This window comes from Haemaphysalis longicornis, unplaced genomic scaffold (assembly GCF_048455015.1).
Source record: "Haemaphysalis longicornis isolate Haplotype H1 unplaced genomic scaffold, Haemaphysalis longicornis Haplotype H1 scaffold_41, whole genome shotgun sequence".
NCBI classification, from domain to species: Eukaryota; Metazoa; Arthropoda; class Arachnida; order Ixodida; family Ixodidae; genus Haemaphysalis; species Haemaphysalis longicornis.
In genome coordinates, this window is record NW_027526365.1 from 1,321,346 (window position 1) to 1,340,000 (window position 18,655).

Genomic DNA, 18,655 nt, shown 5'->3' on the forward strand with positions numbered 1-18,655 from the left:
AGTCACCCATCGAAATAGTCTGGGCCTCTTACATGCCCTCAACTAGCGGCATCTTAAGTGGTGCTTGCTACCGTCCCGCGATGCTTCCCCTTCATTTATTAACGACTCGCCATGAAATTGTTAACCTAGCTTTTAATCCGTTCCGGGGACACGAAGTTTACCTTCTTGGTGACTTCAATTACCCGCAAATTGATTGGCCCTTGTTGTCACCTATTGCAGAAGCTCAGCCGATTTCCTAAATTTGACTCTGGTCTTCAATTTCGTTCAAATTGTAGATCAACCGATCCGAGGGTTTAATGTTTCAGAATTAATTTTAACTGCTGCACCTGAAACCATAGGACCGTTGTCTTTCGTGGGTGGATTTAGTAATCACAACCTAATCCAGTTCCCCGTTGAAATTCCTACTCCGGAAACAGGTATCAGCAACAAAAAATTTCGCGATTGTAGCATAGGAAATTACGCTGAGCATTGATTTGGATGTCTTTCATATTGAAGTATTTCTGCCCACATTTAACGTCCTACCTGTGGAATCCCACTGGCTCCTTCTTAAGGACATACTATTGGGTACGTTAGTCGATAAATACGTACCTTTAAATAGTATTAGGAAACATAAAACTAACCCTTGTTGTCACAAAAACCTTCGAAAGTGGAGGGCGAATAAAAACCGATTGTACAAAAACGCAAAAAAAAAGCACCTTGTGCATCCTCATGTAAAAAATACACCGACCTTCTGAAAGTATATAAGCTTGAGTGGGACAGGAAAAAAACAAGTACTTTACACAGGATTTTGCCTCTTTTCTGAAAAACGACCCCGGAAAATTTTGGCGAACCATTTCACCTCGTGTTGACGACAATAAAATCTCTTTGACAACAACGACACCTCCCTCTACGATAAACGGTGCGTATCCGCATTCAAGTCGTTTTTCACATCTATTTTCACCAGGGAAGATTATTACAATGTGCCCATTGTTACCGACCTTGATTACCCTTTTACGGAAGAAATAGATATCATCCCTGAAGGCATCGCTTCTATCGTTAATACTAAAAACATATCCACTTGTAGTGGTATTTATCATAAGATCAACACTAAGATACCAAAAAACACAGTATTCGTCTTTATTCAAATAGTATTTCATAATTTCAAGCAGTCTTTAATTTGAGGCAAGATACCAACAGACTGGAAAGTAGCTAAAGTTATTCCGGTATTCAAAAATCGTAATAAAACCTCACGTGAGATCTATCGACCATTTCATTAACATCCATCTGCTGCAAGTTACTTGAGCACACCATCGCATCGCACATATTCAGACACCTCGAGAAAGATAAGTAGTTTTACAAAAATCAGCAAGGCTTCAGAAAAACGTTTGTCTTGTGACACCCAGTTGCTTGAATTTTCCTTCGAGGTAACTTTCAACTTAAATATTAACCAACAAATCGACTGCATATTTCCTCGACTTTTCCAAGGCATTTGATCGTGTAGCTCACTGTCGCCTTATTTCCAAATTATCAGATTTCCGCATAACCCGCCGCGGTGGCTCAGTGGCTAAGGCGTTGCGCTGCTAAGCACGAGGTCGTGGGTTCGATTCCCGGCCGCGGCGGCCGCTTTTCTGATGGAGGCGAAAAGCAAAAACGCCCGTGTGTACGAGATTTCGGCGCACGTTATAGATCCCCAGGTGGACAAAATTAATCCGGAGCCCTCCACTAAGGCGCGCCTCATCGCCTGCGTTGCGTCGGCGCGTTAAACCCTATAATCAATCAATCAGATTTCCGCATAGATTCCTTAACTTTATCGTGGTTGCGGAAATTCTTGTCGCTTCGCCAACAGTTTCCCATCGCTAATGATTCTTGTTCAATAATAACAGACGTCACATCTGGGGTACCTCAAGGGAGTTTTCTTGAGCCATTACTGTTTTTAATTTATATTAACGATTTGCCAAATAACATTTCATCATTCGTGCGGCTTTTCGCCGATGACTGTATTATTTGTCGCGTCATCAACACTGTCCACGATCACATTATGTTGCAAAGAGAACTTGACCACATTTATTCCTTGTGCAGCACTTAGCAAATAGTCTCTAACTCAACAAAGTGCAAAATAATCTCTTTTTCTCGTAAGCATGCTCACTCTGATTTCACTGACTGTATAAATGACGCAGCAATATCTCGAGCCACTGCCTACAAATATTTAGGGGTCAATTTCACTTCGACAATTTCCTAGTCCACTCACATTACTTCAATCTGCGCAAAACCATCTAAAACCTCAGGATACCTGCGCCGCAACCTGCGAATCGCACCAATAGCCATGCCTAAGTTGTCCAACTAGACATTCATCCGCCCGCAGCTAGAATTCTCCTCTACTATATGGTCACCTAATCAAATTAACTTAGTTAATCAGTTCGAATCCACCAAAAACAGAGCCACCCGTTTTATTTCTCGCAACTATAATCCCAATTCAAGTATCACACAAATAAAACTTGACATTCTCTTACAACCATTACAAATCCGTCGCGTGGTCGCTGTTCTGTGTCTGTTTGGCAAATACGTCCATAGTGACAACCCATCGCCACTTCCCTTCAAACCCCCTTCACGCATGCCGTCGCGTTTGCATAATCAATTCAGCTTCAAGTGTATCTATAGAAAAACACTTGCATTAAATTCATCGGCTCCACCTCGTCCATATCTCATTGGAATGACCTTCCTGACGCTATGGCTTCTATATCAAACTTTGACAAATTTCGCCAACAACTGACCAAATGCGCTTTTTTCCTAATATTTTTGTTTCGTATTTGTGCTTCCAACATACTTGATAACGATGCTTTTGTATCTCTGTTTATTCCTTCCTTCGATTTTGCTATTTCGTGATGGCTTATAAATTTCTCAGGGTATTTCGTATTTAAGAAATGTCTAATGATGTTGTTATAAACTTGTTTCCCTTGCCCGTATGTTGGCTGTATGCCCCCAGGTTCCTCTTCTTTGTATAGCACTCCTTACCCCATGCTCCACCTAGAGCCTGTAAGGTTTTTCTAAATAAATAAACAATTAGAAATATAAATAAATAAATAGCAAAATCCCCCTTCCGATATAGGATTATCCAATAAACATCGCCGGCCACCAGCTCGGGGAACCAGTGGCTCCAACTTCGATCCTTCGTCACCCTGGGGGTGACATTGTGCATGTTCGACGTTTAAGACACTGCTCCGTACTTTTTGGCGATCCGACAGCTTAGGTCGCCAAGATGGCGTACCTTTGATGCAGGAGAGTGATTGTAGTGGAAGTAGTAGTCACGGAATGACGATGGCCCAGGTGTTGAGTTTGTGCCAAGAGCTTCCAAACCCTGAGAGACACGTACACGGTAGAAAAGCGGAATTCTTTTCAACTGTGGACACGAGCCGGCCAATCCCTGGACGCAGCCCGCGCCATGTAAAAGTTTGCTTCAAAAAATAATTCCATTGATTTGAAAAATTAATAAAATTCGCCCGCAGTGCGGTCTCTGTAGCCTCTGTGTATAACCGCAGGTTTTGGAGCGACAACCTCTCTTGGAGCCCTCGCAGTGCCAATTTACTTGCGAAAACCCGTGGTTCTAAAGATATAGCTTCGTCAAATTTTCGTTCAAATGTTTAGCGTTACCAAAAAACACACCAAAAAAACCGAGCGCACGTGAGAGTGCCTTGCAAAAAGCGCCCGGCGTCGTCCAGACTATCGCGTGGGCTTGCGCAACTTGAGGAGCTCGCAAAAAAAAAAAAAAAAAAAAAAACGTCGATCAGATGGCGTCCGCCAGCTCGATCAACGAGGACACACTTTCCGGCGTTCGTGGCGTGATCTTTCGGGGGCTGTTCTTCTCGCCACTTCATGTGCGGTTACGCCTGAAGTGGGGAGCACAGCCGCCGAGTTCGCGCTACCGACGCCGAGTTTGCGAAGACGGTTGCCGCGGGCTCTAGCGCGCGCTAACGCGGTCCGCTTTGGGAGCGATATGAAAGGCTCGGGACAAAACGATCCGGGCCTGCCAGTTGGTGAGAATGTTCCGTTGAAATTCGGAAATCCTTGTGAAATGCAAAAGCCAGGGCTCCGACGCAAACAGAGGGGCCACCAGCTGTGCTGTTTCTCTCCTTGCACCACTTGGGCAAGCTGCGACAATTTCTTTCATGTAAAATGTTTTTTGGGGTCAGTTATTCGCATTCGTTTTTACATGAGGGTGGTGTGGTGTCTGTTATGTCGGGTTAGGGGTGGCTAGCGGTATGCCAGCGCGTTTAACTTTCTGCATTGCACCGGACATTCTTGGGCTGTACCTATCACGAAACGGAATATCGTGCAAGAGAGTTAAAACGCGCCAGATGACAAGTGCATCTGCAAGGTTGCTGGTGGAAGAAGGGGAAGTACAATACGCATTGCTTGTAGCGGGATGATAGTGTGCTGTGATAGAAAGCACCTAGACATGGGGTATCGCTGCCTGCTCCTCTCTCAACTCTGTACTGTACCAACGCCATGACGTCCTCCCCCGACAAAATACACACACACACACACACATACATACATACATACATACATACATACATACATACACACACACATACACCCTTACATACATACATACATGCATGCATACATGCATACATACATACATACATACATACATACATAGAACTTTATTTCACAATAACTTTCACTGTACATTTCGTGCCCGCAGAAGCGCAAGTCGCTTGTGGGCGGGTCACGGCAGACTCAGGATGCTCGCTCAGGGGTAACAATACAAGAGGCAACTCTTTTGCCAAAGACAAAACAAAAACGAAAACACCATATACACATAACTATAACAAGATGCACATTCGCACTCATGAAAGTTCACAAAATCTCCAATTTTTGAAGTTCACACACATGTTGATAAGATATACAGAATATAAAAGAATGAGGCAGCAAAAACTAATGAAACAAATAAAACTACTGAATGGACAGAAGGAGCTGTTCGAAATAGATCACACTGCTTCTACCCGCTAACACACCGTCAACGACACGCAATTACTTTACATAATTTAACCAATGTTTAATTTGAGATTTCGCCTTATTAATTGAGCATAGCCTTTCTATGTCCTCGGGCAACTGATTGAAATAAAAAGGAACGTAGTATTCTCGGCACCGTTTGCCATAGTTGGTATATATTCTAGGCAATTCGTAACGGTCTGTTTTGCGTAGCACCTTAGGCTTTTTTACTACTTTTTTATATCGAGTACAAAAGAAGTTTCGCTGAAGTACTACTTGATTATACAGATCCACAGAAGAATCCACGCCGGCAATGTACGTTTTTACCCCTTTGTTCAATGTTTCGAGGTCAGTACCATATAATATTGCCGCGAACCATACATTGGGTTTGTTTATTCGTGTTTTGCTTTTACCACCCGGCTGCGCCGGTCTGTGTTATGTCTGCGCCAAGGGAAGCGCGTGTTCCATTCTTTCTTTCTGTGCCGCATGTGTTATCTGTCGTGATAGGGAGAGCATTCCGATCTAACGTGAACAGCCCAGAATAATCTTCTTGGATCTACTATGTTCTCGATGTGAATCGACGTTTCTAGAACCACGCGCGCCGAAAGATAAAAAGCCTGCAGTGCGGACGCCGGGGCATTCGATTCGACGACACTCGCCTGTGCAAGTCACTTTGTTGACCGCTGCTTCGCCGCCTCTGTATTCTTTTGAGTTGTTAGGGGAGCACAAGTTCGCTCCAAAAAACGTGTTTCTCATTCAAGACAATTGCATCGTCCTTGTCTTTGCGACAACATGTTCCTAGATATTCGATCCAATAACTTTTCGATTCTGTGTATTCTGGTTTGTGTGCAGGAACCATAGACTGAAATTCCATATCGCAGAATAGACTGCCCCAGGGCCTTAAAAACAGCCGGCGCAGGTTGAGAGCGGAACTAAATTTTAGTTTATATAACTGGGCGGACACGGTTCTGAGGCGTTTGATAATGTATTCAACGTGAAGCACCCAGGACATGTGCTCGTCAAAATGAAGACCCAGGTATTTCACTGTGGATGAAAGCTGTAGCGGTACGCATGAACAGTCTTTACAATAATCAGAATGCAACACAATAGATCCATTACGTATTATTGTCTTATGCGGGTTTCTAAAGCAAATCAACGTGGTTTTGTTCTTGTTTAAAAATATTTGATTTGTATCCAGCCATCTTACTAATTTGGTTACATCATTTTGAAGTAGCTCTATAGCCTCATTGTAAGATTCCCGCGGCAAGATTAGTGCCGTGTCATCTGCGTACTGAAGGAGTTGGGCATTCAATTGAAGGTTTGCAATATCATTAACGTAAATGTTAAATAAAAGAGGTCCGAGCACGGATCCTTGTGGCACTCCGTATTTAACATGCATGAAGGCGCTATGCACGTTTTTAACACCCACTACTTGAATGCGATCAGCAAAATAACTGGTAAAAAGTTTTGGTATGGACCGCGGAAACCTCTATTTTCTAGTTTGTGTAGCATTATGTTTTGGTCGATGGTATCGAATGCTTTGGTCGATGGTATCGAATCGAATATGTACGTACGTACACACACACACACACACACGCACACACACACACACACACACACACACACACACACACACACACACACACACACACACACACACACACACACACACACACACACGCACACACGCACGCACGCACGCACGCACACACACACACACACACACACACACACACACACACACACACACACACACACACACACACACACACACACACACACACACACACACACACACTGTGGGCATATCCTAACTGCTAGACTACGCTACTCCATAGTGGCCCAGCATTAGGAATATAATAACGCCCCATCGTTACTCCCTAACAGATACCAGCGCAAAAGAGGAAAAAAGAATAGAGAGAGGACGGCACTGACTGCATTGAAGTTCCGACTGATTTTATTGCAAATGAATTAAAACAAATTGATTACCGCCTATTCTGTGAGTCATCTGTGCATGTGTAGAAATTGTAGCTATTTTTCGGACAACCTGATTAGAGTAGAGCCTTGCACATGCTTCACCAAGGATTACAATTGGTTCTGATCCCACAAGTTCCCGTGAGAAGTTATTTTTTGTACCTCCGTGTAGTCCTGCCACTGTCCTTGTTTCACTTTAGCGCTGTTCATTTAGATCATGTACCGACGCGCCCACGTTTCTACGTTAGTAGTTATTCTCGCTTTTCTCGAGCAGCACCGAACTGCGGAGAAAATGTCCATAAAGGGTTCGAGCGAGCCATGGCTCTCGCCGCGCGTATACGTCAGTCACTCTAAAGGGAAGTGATAGCTTTTAAAGCACAGGGGTTTATTACGTGGACTACCACAATATAAAATACCACAATGCCCTACACACCTACTCCCTGAGGCCAACACCTGCGGGCGTCTGGCCAATCCCGGCATGGGGTAGCAGCTAGCGTCCGCCTGAGTATGCGCCACACGGTGCTCGCTGAGGTAGAATAAGGGAGCTCACAGCGGTCGCTATACCTTTCAAGCCTCCGGGTTCGAATGGGCAGCTGCTCGTCCGCGGACATTAGACGTCGCAAGCCGTCACAATGCGGAAGCGAGAAACCCACCAATGAAAAGGGAATGCCCTGAGACTCACCGGACATTCAGGTAACAAACTGACGCAATCACCATAATCATCATTATCATAATCAGCCAGTGTACCCCCACTGCAGGGCAAAGGCCTCCCACATAGATCTCCAAATATCCCGGTCCTGTGCTAAGTGCGACCAATTTATCCCCGCAAATTTTTTGATCTCATCTGCGTATCTATAACTTCCTGCCGCCCCCAGCCACGCTGGCCTTCTATAGGGATCCGTTTTATCACCCTTAATGACCAACGGTTACCTTGCCAGCGCATTACATGCCCTGCCCACGTCCATTTCTTCTTCTTAATTCTTACTAATATGTCCTTAACACGTGTTTGTTCCCTGACCCACTCCGCTCTCTTCTTGTCCCTTAACGTTACACCTATCATCTTCCGTTCCATTGCGCGCTGAGTCGTCCTCAAATCAAGTTGAACCCTCTTAGTGAGCCTCCAAGTTTCTGCCCCGTAGGTAAGTACCGGTAAGATGCAGCTGTTCTACACTTTACTCTTCACGGACAATGGTAGGCTGCAATTCGTCATCTGGGAATGCCTGCGGAATGTACTCCACCCTATTCTTATCCTTATAATTATCTCTGCCTCATGGTTGGTATCCGTGGTCAAAACGTGGCCTAATTTGATATATTCGCTTACCATATCCACTGCCTCTGTGCCTATCTCAAACCTCTGTGCTCTCCCGAGGCTATTGAGCATACAAAGGTATTTTGTAGAGGTATTTTTTATATCGGAGCGTGATGAAAAGTGCATCGTCAGGTTGCCTTTAGTGCATAGTATTGTTTGCGAGCAACGCCGAGCCGCAACCGTGTAACGCCGGCATGTGCACTAATGTGCATATATAGCGGAGTTAACACATTAATCGTCATACTGGCATAAGCGAAAATAATCGCTCGAACAAGTTTTTAAAAGGCACAAATGCAAAAATGAAAAGAAAATTACAAAACTTTATTTAGTAAATCAGAAATATGCGTAGTATGCATGATCACCAAAAGCGAGCCCCAACTAAGAAAAAATTATAAAGTTGAACTGAAACACCTTTCCAAACCTTGACAAAAGCATCCCTGCATTCCCACAAAAATGGATTATTGATGGAGTCAATCCAGTTAATCGTTATAATACTATACATGAAGGTAGCATGAATATAATACATGAAGGAAGCACAGAAGCTGGAACAATGGAAATGTGAATAGAAAAATTAAAGTTTATAAAAGAAACCCATCAATTCAGAAATATGCATCTGAGACATCTCTATCAGAAATTGAACACAAAAAGCCACAAAAAACAAAACGGCAGAATCATGAATAGACATTGGAAAAATTTGCAAGCGTGTAATGCACGGCAGTTGAGCAAAAAGGCATACTTGGTGGAGTTTACACATATAATGCCTAAATTAGTGCAAATAGAGACCATTGGTGGAACAATTGGGTGGAGGCTTGGTGGAACGGAGTTTGGCCACAACAACACGGTGGAATTGGTTTTCATAATGGATCCAATAGCATACGAGATCCAGCCATTTTCGTAATAACAATGCTCTGATAGGACACTGTGTGTTGACAGCAGTATGGCTATTTCCAATTCGTTAGAGCTACACAGTGAACTTATAAATTATGATAAGTAACTTGTAACTCAAGATCTGCTATACCCGATAATTTTAGAAATTTGCGGACGTTTTCTCTAAAATATTTTGTGATTTCGGCGGTGCTGACACATTTTCAGGGCCCCCAGGCCGATTTGAAAATATTTAGATCTTGCTTTTGCCGCATAAATTGCGCCTAGATCCTGAACATGAACAGTGTAGGTGCTGGTGAGGCAAACGGAGAATGTTTTGAAGACCGTAGTAACGTTAAAACTTTACTGGGCATTGAATTACTTCATGAGGCTGCTATGAATAATGTTCTGTATTTTGGGTTTTCTTTAACTACATAAAGAAACCAAGGCTTCTGGTATACCAGGAAACAAAACAACTTCACAATGCGTACACAATATTACGTTACAACTCCCTGCTAGAGAATCGAGCTTACGTGCGCTTCAAGAACCTTGTGTTATTTTTTAGGAAACCTGATTGGAAATGTGCAGTTCCAAATACGTACTTTAAAGTATTTTTTGGCAGTGTACAAATGCTTTTGCACATTTGTTCTACACACGTCATGTGCAAGTATAGCGTCATCGGAAGAAGATTGGAGGCCATAGTTTCGATTAAAGCTTTTAGCGTGCGTTTTATGTGGCACCACGCGCATACTATTCAAGGAGTGAATGGTTGTGTTGTGGCCGTTCACAATGTGCAGGATCAAATAAACAAATTATCTGAAATTTGCACAATCAACTCATTGTCTTCTGTGATAAGGTGTGTTATAAAGGTGCTATTTTGCATGTGCCAAAGCCTATACGAGACAGTACCGCCGCTACCGTGTTCACCTGCCTAATAAACGCATTCGCAAAGTGAACGCAACCACCACCTTAGTGCTTGCATTTAGGTTTTTCTCATTTTAAAATTTTCTTAAGATTATTTTTATAACAGTCATTTTTATGAGTACCACCGCGTCGTTCCCTTCTAACACAGCTTCTGCATCGAGGACGGGTTGTTGGTGGCGGGGAGAAAAAATGTGGTAAAAGATCGGCGCCGTCATAAAACACTCCTTTGATTTTGCGTAAATTTTAATTGTAAAATGGACATCCAATAGCCTTGTAAATAGGGTACATTTGTGTTCCTTTGCAAGTGCAGTGCACTGGGCTAAAAAAAGTATTGACTAAGCTGCAGAAACTAAGCACACAAGAAACACCCTTTTAAGTTTTACTCACCTGCGCGAGGTCCTGTTTAGAGAGATACGCTTCAGAGGGCCAGTTGCGAACAGTTTGGAGGGCCTGCTGCACTGCCTCGTCTGGAACTTCAGAGAGCCCAGGAAGCGCACCTGGCCCGTCAGGGGCCTGCAGAGGCCTCCCGCCGTGCTGTGGCTCAGTCTGTGTCATGGTGGCGGTCCAGAAGTGCTGCCGAACCGGCAATAGGCCCGTGCTTTCCTTCTTGTTCTGTCCGTTCCTTTTTGTTCTCGCTCCACGGTATGAAAAACGGAATCGCTACACGTCTGCAAATCCCACCTGCAACATCATGTGTAGCTGTCTTTGTCACATATCAACTGAGGCATACACCAAGAAATATGAATGGTCTAGAAGGAGGTGGTTAAGGGTAGGCGATCCTACAGAGTACGTTGTGCGGCCCCACGCCAACATCAATTCGAGCTTCGAAATAAGCGTACTGACAGGCAACGACTGGTAATTCCGATCAAGTTTCTATCTTTTAACGAATGTTCTTCTCACAGCGGCTGCACATTGGAACAGTCGCAATGTACACGACAAAGAAACTACTGCATGCAAGTGCATGGTCAATATTGTGTAATTTAAGGGAGCCGCTACGCAGATGTTGCTCATCAACATGCCTGCAATCCACGAAACAAGCGGACGAAGGCGAGCTGCATAGGGTAAGCAACGTGCCCCCGAAAAACTAGCACCTAGTTCAATGTCAAGGAAAAATTAAGGGGAACTTACGAAGTGAATGCACCACAGAATTGGCGTCAATTTTAGTAATAGAGAAGTGCGTTCAATAAATATGTATATAAACTACCATTGCGCCCCTTGTGTGGGTGCTGTACATTGCATCAAAAAGTGCCGGTGCTAAGACAGACATTCAGGAAACTTCATACTGACATTCGCTGACCCAGCCGGCGTTATCTAATCCAGCTATGTCAATTCATGCAGACATTTATAACTTCCTCGACTGATGTAAACAAAAGCACACCACAGGAAAACAAATTTTAACGAGACAAAATAACCACAGCTGTAAAACGTCAAACATCAGCCAGTTCCAAGCGGATCATTTCGCCCGCTTGGCTGCTTTCATGTAAATAGAATGACCACTGAGCTAGCCGTTCCCAACATGCCCGTAGTAGTTTTTTTTACATTCAATTAAAATTAATGTGATGGCAGTGTTTTATTTAAGCGCTAATCGTAAAAATGTGATATTTTCAATAGGCCTCTTGTGAACTGCTGGCGTCTGCACTTTTTTCGCTATTATTTTGTGCCCTACATCAAGAGGACCGCCTTCTCATGCTTGTCTGTACTAACTCATGCATATTTTACACACGACCTCCAAGATGTTGTAGTTCATAAAATTAATTCTGGCATTTCTGTTCGCACTCCCCTTTTGCATATTTGCACTGATTTATTTCAACCCAAATGTTACCTTTTTATATTTCTTGCTTGTCGTCTGTTCATTCTGCCTTATATTCCTCCTGTACATAGTGCATCACCCAAGAAGGCCCAGCTCTGTTGGTGGGCACTTAGAGTAAATAAAAAATTAAATATATTCTTACGACGGCCAGCTGCAGCAGCCGATCACTGTACTATCTGGGTTGCCGAAAAAGACCTAAAGGAGACAAAATGACCCAAATTAAAAAATGACTACCTCAACACACATAACACGGTTAATATCCAGGGTAATGAAAAATGCATCACAAGAAGCTAACTCCAACATATAAAACAAAACCACTAAACGTACTAAAGCAAACACTCAAATTGTCCCAAAGACTAAACTACGGCACAAATCCCATTAATAATGTATAAAGGCCGCATATATTTCTTGCGTGATAAAACATTGAGGCAGCTTGCATAGGGGTGCAAGGCCGGAGAGACAACAGAGCTGGCGACCCTTCTTCCTTCGTCGGAGACCCTGCTGTTGCACGTCACATGGATTTCCAAACTTGCTGTTGGAAATTCTTCATCACAGCAGACTCATGCTCTTCAACGGGATCATGATCGAAGTTGCCAAAAGATTATGCCAGCTCGAAGGACTGAAGCACACATTATCGCGGACGACATCATGCTATGGATGGACAAGAGCAGCGGTGCCCACATAGAATCGTGACTGCAGATGGCCGTCGACGCGATCGAAGAAAGCCTGGAAGTTATGGGATTGAGTTGCTCCCCAAGCAGTCGGATCTTCTCATCTACCAACCGATCAAACCGCACAGAATCAAGCGGCGAAGGGATCACGAAAAAATCAAGATCCGAACCAGGGACGGTGACACAATACCGATGGTCAGCAAGATCCGAGTCCTAGGGAAGACGATCGAAGCGCTCGGTAGGAACGGAGGCACCATCACCCGCATCACGGGAAAGCGGCGAACGTGACCAGAGTGCTCAAGCGCGTTACCACCAAGAAGGGAGGCATGAAGGAGGAGAACCTCACCAGACTCATGCACTAATTGGTACTATGCCACATAGCGCACGGGGCAGCCTTCCACAAGTGCCTGAAAAGCGAAAAGCACAAGCTCGGCATTCTATTCCGGAGGGCTACAAGGCAGCCATCGGTATACTCGAAAATAGCAACATGAAGCGTATCCTCCAACTGAGCATACGCAACACGCTCGACGAGATCGCTTAGGCGCAAAGAGCCGCTCAGTAGGAAAGACTGTGGTCGGCCAAGGCCGACAGAAAGATCCTGCGCGAAGTAGGCATCGGTTATCACGAACAACAGGGACCAAAATGCCGCGGCCCCGACCACGTACGGCGGAACGTGCAGGTCGACCCTTTACCGAGGAACATGCACCCTGGGATTCAATGCAAGCAGAAGACGCGCTAGAGCCATGGCATTAACAGACCTCTACGCGGAAGAGCCCGCGCCTTATACGTGGACACAGCCGAATTGCCGGCCGCAACGGCTTCGCGACCGCTGTGGTCGACTCCTAAGCAACGTGCAAGGGTCCGCCAGAACGTCGAGTAAGCAACTAGAGGAAGCAGAAGAAATAGCCATCGTCCTGGCCATCGTAGACGCAGAACGCAACATAATTCTGAGCGACTACGAACACACGGTGAGGAACAACGCCGAAGGTAGGAATGTGATCATTCTGACCCAACAGGCAGATGTTGGCAAGAGGAATCGAATCAAGTGATTTGCGGTGTACGAAGGGGCAGCGTCGGAGAAGAATGCCAATCGCAACGAAGCGGCTCACGCCTGAGCGCGAGGACCAACCGGCACGCCCAAGGCAACGGCCGCCCGCTGTGGTTCAGCACAAAAGACAGGATGACCAGCTATAACGAATTGACCAAGGCTTTTCGGCTTGCCCGAACACTTCTCCCGCCGCACTGCAAAGGACTAAAAAGATCACAGGCCGTGCTTTTCAGCCAATTACAAACGAGAACGTGTCCGAGCACAGCGCTACTGCCCGGAGTATACACAGAATCGCACCACGACGAGAAGTGCAGAGCGTGCCGCAGGGAGACGGCCATATTCGAGCACATGCTATGGGACTGCTCCACAAATCCAAGTGAAGCTAACTCAGGACGTATACTGCCGCAGCTTGAGGGAGCAACGCGGAGTGACCAACATGAAACACAACTCCAGGCCGTCGAGCAGGTCATCGATACTCTGGCAAGGCAGGAACCTAGCGAGCAGGCAACGGCGAGCGAGGATCCTCGCAGAGCCCCCACCAAGGACACGACTTGAGCCCCGTCTAAGAGAGAGAAAGAGAGAGAAGAGATAACTTTATTAAAAGAAGGTGCCCCTAGTCCGGGGCTCCAGGTATGGAACTGAGGGCCAGATCTGCTCGTTCCGTCAGCTGTCGCTGGCCTTCAGCGGTTGAGTCGGCCAGCCACTTGGCGAAGGTGACGTGAGGTATAGGCGGGAGAGCGGGATTCTGAGTGTATGCGCAAAGTGTGTGATACATGTCCGGGTATTCCTCGCAGTGGGGACAATGTGGGGTACCCTCCATTTTTCGGAATTTGTGTATCATGTAAGGAGTGCGAAGCGTACAAATCACACGTGCGCGCTTTACTGCAGGCTCAGTAAACGTTTTCCCAATTCAAATGTCCACAGCCTTTAACACCTATCCCTAAATGCACCGCGTCAGCACGCCCTAGAGCCTGAGGCAACCGGCTTTGCGAAGACCGTGCCTGTAGCGCCGGATGTCCTCTTCTCCCAATTTCAGGCGCTTTACCGTAACCTGCTTTCTGCTGACGTGGCGCAAGCCCGATCGAAACATTGGACGACGCCACGGCACCAGACCAAGCTCAAGTTTAAACATCTCTTATGTTAAGAGCGGCTCCGCGAGCGGCTCAGTTGCGGCAGTGTGGTCATTGCGAGTGAGCGAGCGAGCGAGCGAGAGAGTGAGTGAACCAACGAGTGCACGAACGCTCACCTGAAGTGCAAAGCTAACGCTACGAATAACCCAAAGAAAATAATGCTGTGCTCCCGGAATGCGATGATAGGTCAATCGGATATACGCAGGTTTCAGAACGCTTAAGAGAGAGGGAGACAGAGAGAGAGAGAGAGAGAGAGAGAGAGAGCAAACAAATTTATTGTTTTCGAGTTCTCGAGGTGCCTCATCATTCCAGGGTTCCTTTGGCACGGGCCGCAGCCTTCTGCCCTCTCTAGCAACTTACAACGGATAGGGAAGAGCTGGCCAAGGTGTATAAGCGTTGAAGGAATTCGGCCGGTTAATCTGGCTTTGTGTACAGCCGCCGACCATAAGAAAAAGTGTCCCGGATTACCCACAAAAGCGACACAAAATGGGATACAGGAGCGGTGGGGAGGCAATGGTGTCTCCTCGACGGGAGGGGGTAAGTGTTGGTATGCAGGGTGCGAGGTATTTCCTCGTGAGTCATGACACTTGAGTAGTTGTTTGTGCAGTGTGTGTATTGTTTGTCTCTGCAGCCGATAGTGCGCGGTAATTTTTTGCTTCGACACTAGATGAAGCGGACGTAGATCTTCGTCTTCGGGTGCTCGTTCGGACGACTCTCGAGCTGTGAGATGGGTAATTTCGTTCTGCGAGACTCCAATGCGCTCAGGCGCACACATTATCCTGACTGGTCTCGCAAGTGGCTTCTGCTGCAGTATTTAAGGGTAGTCTTGCGGATTAGGCCACGCGAAAAGTGGCGAAAAGCCTGTTGAGAGTCGGTAATTACGGTCTAAACTTGAGTTTAAGTAAGGATGGATCTCCCGGTTTCCATTGTGCGTAATCTTGCCCTCTGGTGAGATAGATATACCTCGGGGAATCCGTCAGCTGCGTTGCCGACTCCGAGAGAAAGTAGTTTGTTTTTCGAAGAGTTGACTGGTAGACTTAGAGCCTGCTCGTAGGCGTTTCTTGTGATGAGTCTAGTTTCTTCAGTTCCAATGGTAAGAACTGGGCATAGGATAGTGCGTAAATGATCCGCGAGATAATGAAGGCCAGTACGAGTCGGAGTGTATCAGATTCACCCATGCGCCTTGTCTTACTTATGCGCTTGAGCGTTTGTGTGACTTGGTCCGTCATGGTCTTGACCTTGTTATTTGTTGTGGTATTTTTCTCAGCAGCCTGAAAGGTGACGGCCGGTATCTTGATGCCTTGAACAGGGGTAATAATGTGCCCACCTGTGTGTATGTTACGGTGTCCCTGAAGGTTGCTTTTTGTTTGGAGACACGAGTAATAGTTTATAATTATGAGGGGCGCAGCGCAGTCCGCATGACTTTGGCTAGCCATTTACTACGTCCTCTGCTTCCTGTAGACGCTCCTCCATATCCTGAATAGAAATAAGTAGTGGGGGGAACAATGAGAACAATGCTAAAGAAGACGGGGCCAGTACAGCATCCTGGGGAGTTCCAAGTTCTCGTATTGGAAAGGGGTCCCTTGGATCACTACTTTGAGTATATAATCTGTGAGGGAAGACAACGTACTTGTAGGGCTTGACTGCTCAGTCCAGGGGGTTAAGCCTCGTGAGGATGGCTGTGTGTTTCGGGTGCAGGCCCGTTCGTCACATGGCGTTTCTTCATAGGCCCGTTCGCAATAGGCCGTTTGGTTACATAGGAACATTCGTCAGGCCAGTTTGTCACTGAGGAACGTTCGTCACAGGAGCGGAAAAGCAGACTATGCAGTTTTTTGTTTAATTGTATAAACGGTGATAAAGCATCACTCATTATTCCTTGTAGATGCTGTGTAAGAAAGTTTGTAATTGTAACGGATTTGCCCCTTCCGCTATTACATAAATAGAGTCAACATTTGTAAACCCCTAACGTGTGACAGCTAAATCGCCAGTGATTACACGGGAGAACAAGTATAGTTCCATCTTTTTACAATTCGATAGCAATATTCCTAGCGGATATACCTGAAGATAAAAACGATGTGCAAAAGAGAAAAAGTATTTTGGGCTCTAACTACGTTAAATCATTCTTTACTCTGATTGGCATTCGCTTCTGAAGAACGTGACAGGGAGATAACATATTGTCTGGAATCACGTGACGCTTTCGGCCTTTCTCAGTAGCCTTGAGTGTAAAAAAGTTTCGCACCCTTTCTTTTTGTTCTGGTGTTGGGCTCAAAGCAACATAAAGGGACGCAGAAACTTTGCGCAACAATGAATTTTTGGGTGTGAATTCGTCTTGCTCCCCTCTCTTCCAGATATTTCTTTTCTTGTGCTACGTCGATGACTCAGGTTTCTGCACAGGGTCGTTAACCTGGTATCTCTATTTTGGTTCGAACCCGAATACCTTTGGACTTGCAGTCATTGCTTGTGTGACGCAGAATATAGAACGAAAAAAAAAGAAAGAAAAAAGAATGGTAGGGTTAAAGTCACATGATTCTGATAATTCTGTCTGGGTAGCGTCTAGTGTTAATAAGTATGATACTATTTATTTCGGTACAAGTGTGGCGTTTACATACGCACAAGGCGGCCGCAACAATAAAGTGAGGGGTGCAGGTTACTCTTTGTGGCCCCTCTTCCTGGATGTTTTCCTTATTGTGATACATCCCTGCCTGACATCCCGTTTTTTAGTCAATAACCGCCCTATTTACTTTGTCGAGGCCCATATGCGCCTAAAAAAGCACGTGGATAATCATTTCGTCACACGTACGAAAAACGTTCCAATTTATCGAACCGGCCTACGACGAATGTTCCCCTGTTTAGGAAACGGCCTAGTAGCACGCGGCCTATGACGAAACGCCATGGGACGAACGGGCCGTATTACACGTGTTTCACATGGTCGAAAGCACTCTTTAGATCTAGTGGCAATATAGCCGTCGGGGAGTTACTGGTTGCGGGTCTCATTGCTTCTTCTTTCAGCTGGAAACAGTGTATCCTAGGTTTACATATGGGATTGTAAACCCTAAACCCACCATTTCTGCAGGTAGTTTACCTGTATCTTCCAGAAAGGATTGCAATCTTTTGAGGATTATGCGTTCCAGGAGTTTTCGCGCATGAAGTATGATATATTGGCTGAAAGTTCCCTATACTGGGTGGATTTCTTGGTTTTGAAATCGTCCGAACACCCGCAGCCTTCCATTTCTCCGGTATTGTCCCGGTCTTCCAGATATTCTTGAGGTAATTGGCGAGTTTTAAGAGCCATGGGTCGTCAAGGTTGACAAGCATTCTATTGAATATGTGATCCACTTCTGGGGCAGTGTGTCTTCTGAAAGCATGTATGGCTGCGGGAACTTGCCGAGTTGCATGTCGTCGTCAAGTGCCGCGTTTGGTTCTCCTGAGTACGAATATAGGGGTGCTATTGGGCGTGTCTGCAGATACCTGTTATTGAAGGCTTTGAGCCTGCCCATGTCTCCGGGCAATCGGTGTATGATTTAGCCATGTCATTTTGAGACTCTGTTTCGCTAGCTGGGGAGTCGATCAAGTAGCGCAAAAGCTTCCATATTTTTGCAGTGCTGAGGATGCCCCGCAGGCCATTGCAAAGAGAAAGCGAGTTTTCCATGCAGAGGGACTTGGCGTACTTAGAAGCTTCTTGTGTTGGCTAGGCCATGTTGACTACGCCTCTTCCATCTCCGCTGCAAACTATCCTTACTTCCCGGATGTGCAGTATATGACAGTCGATGCACGGTGTGGCTGTGGATGCCTTTAGTATTTCGGTGTGTGTAAGGAAATACTGGTGGAGTTGTTTCATCCAGTTCTGTTAAGAGATATCGACCTTGGTTTCTTGTGGTAAATGGAGGTCACTCAGTTCCTCTTTGACCTTTGTCTAGTCCTTGAGGCGACCCTGGCCTATTACGGCCTTTT

General features: G+C 45.6%; 1 protein-coding gene across 3 annotated transcripts in view; it reads right to left on the bottom strand.

Moving 5' to 3' along the window:
• LOC144137588 (death-associated inhibitor of apoptosis 2-like) overlaps positions 1–18,655 on the bottom strand; it is a 102,025-nt gene that overhangs the window by 80,548 nt on the left and 2,822 nt on the right. Inside the window, exons 1-3 of one of the 3 annotated variants that reach the window (XM_077669510.1) lie at positions 12,697–12,766; positions 11,998–12,050; positions 10,433–10,726 (exon numbers count right to left, since the gene is read on the bottom strand). In XM_077669510.1, the coding sequence (XP_077525636.1) occupies positions 10,433–10,600 (168 nt within the window). In that variant the 5' untranslated portion in view covers positions 10,601–10,726; positions 11,998–12,050; positions 12,697–12,766. Of the gene's footprint in view, positions 1–10,432; positions 10,727–11,997; positions 12,051–12,696; positions 12,767–18,655 lie in introns of those variants that run through there. The other 2 variants (XM_077669509.1, XM_077669511.1) reach the window with 2 other exon arrangements.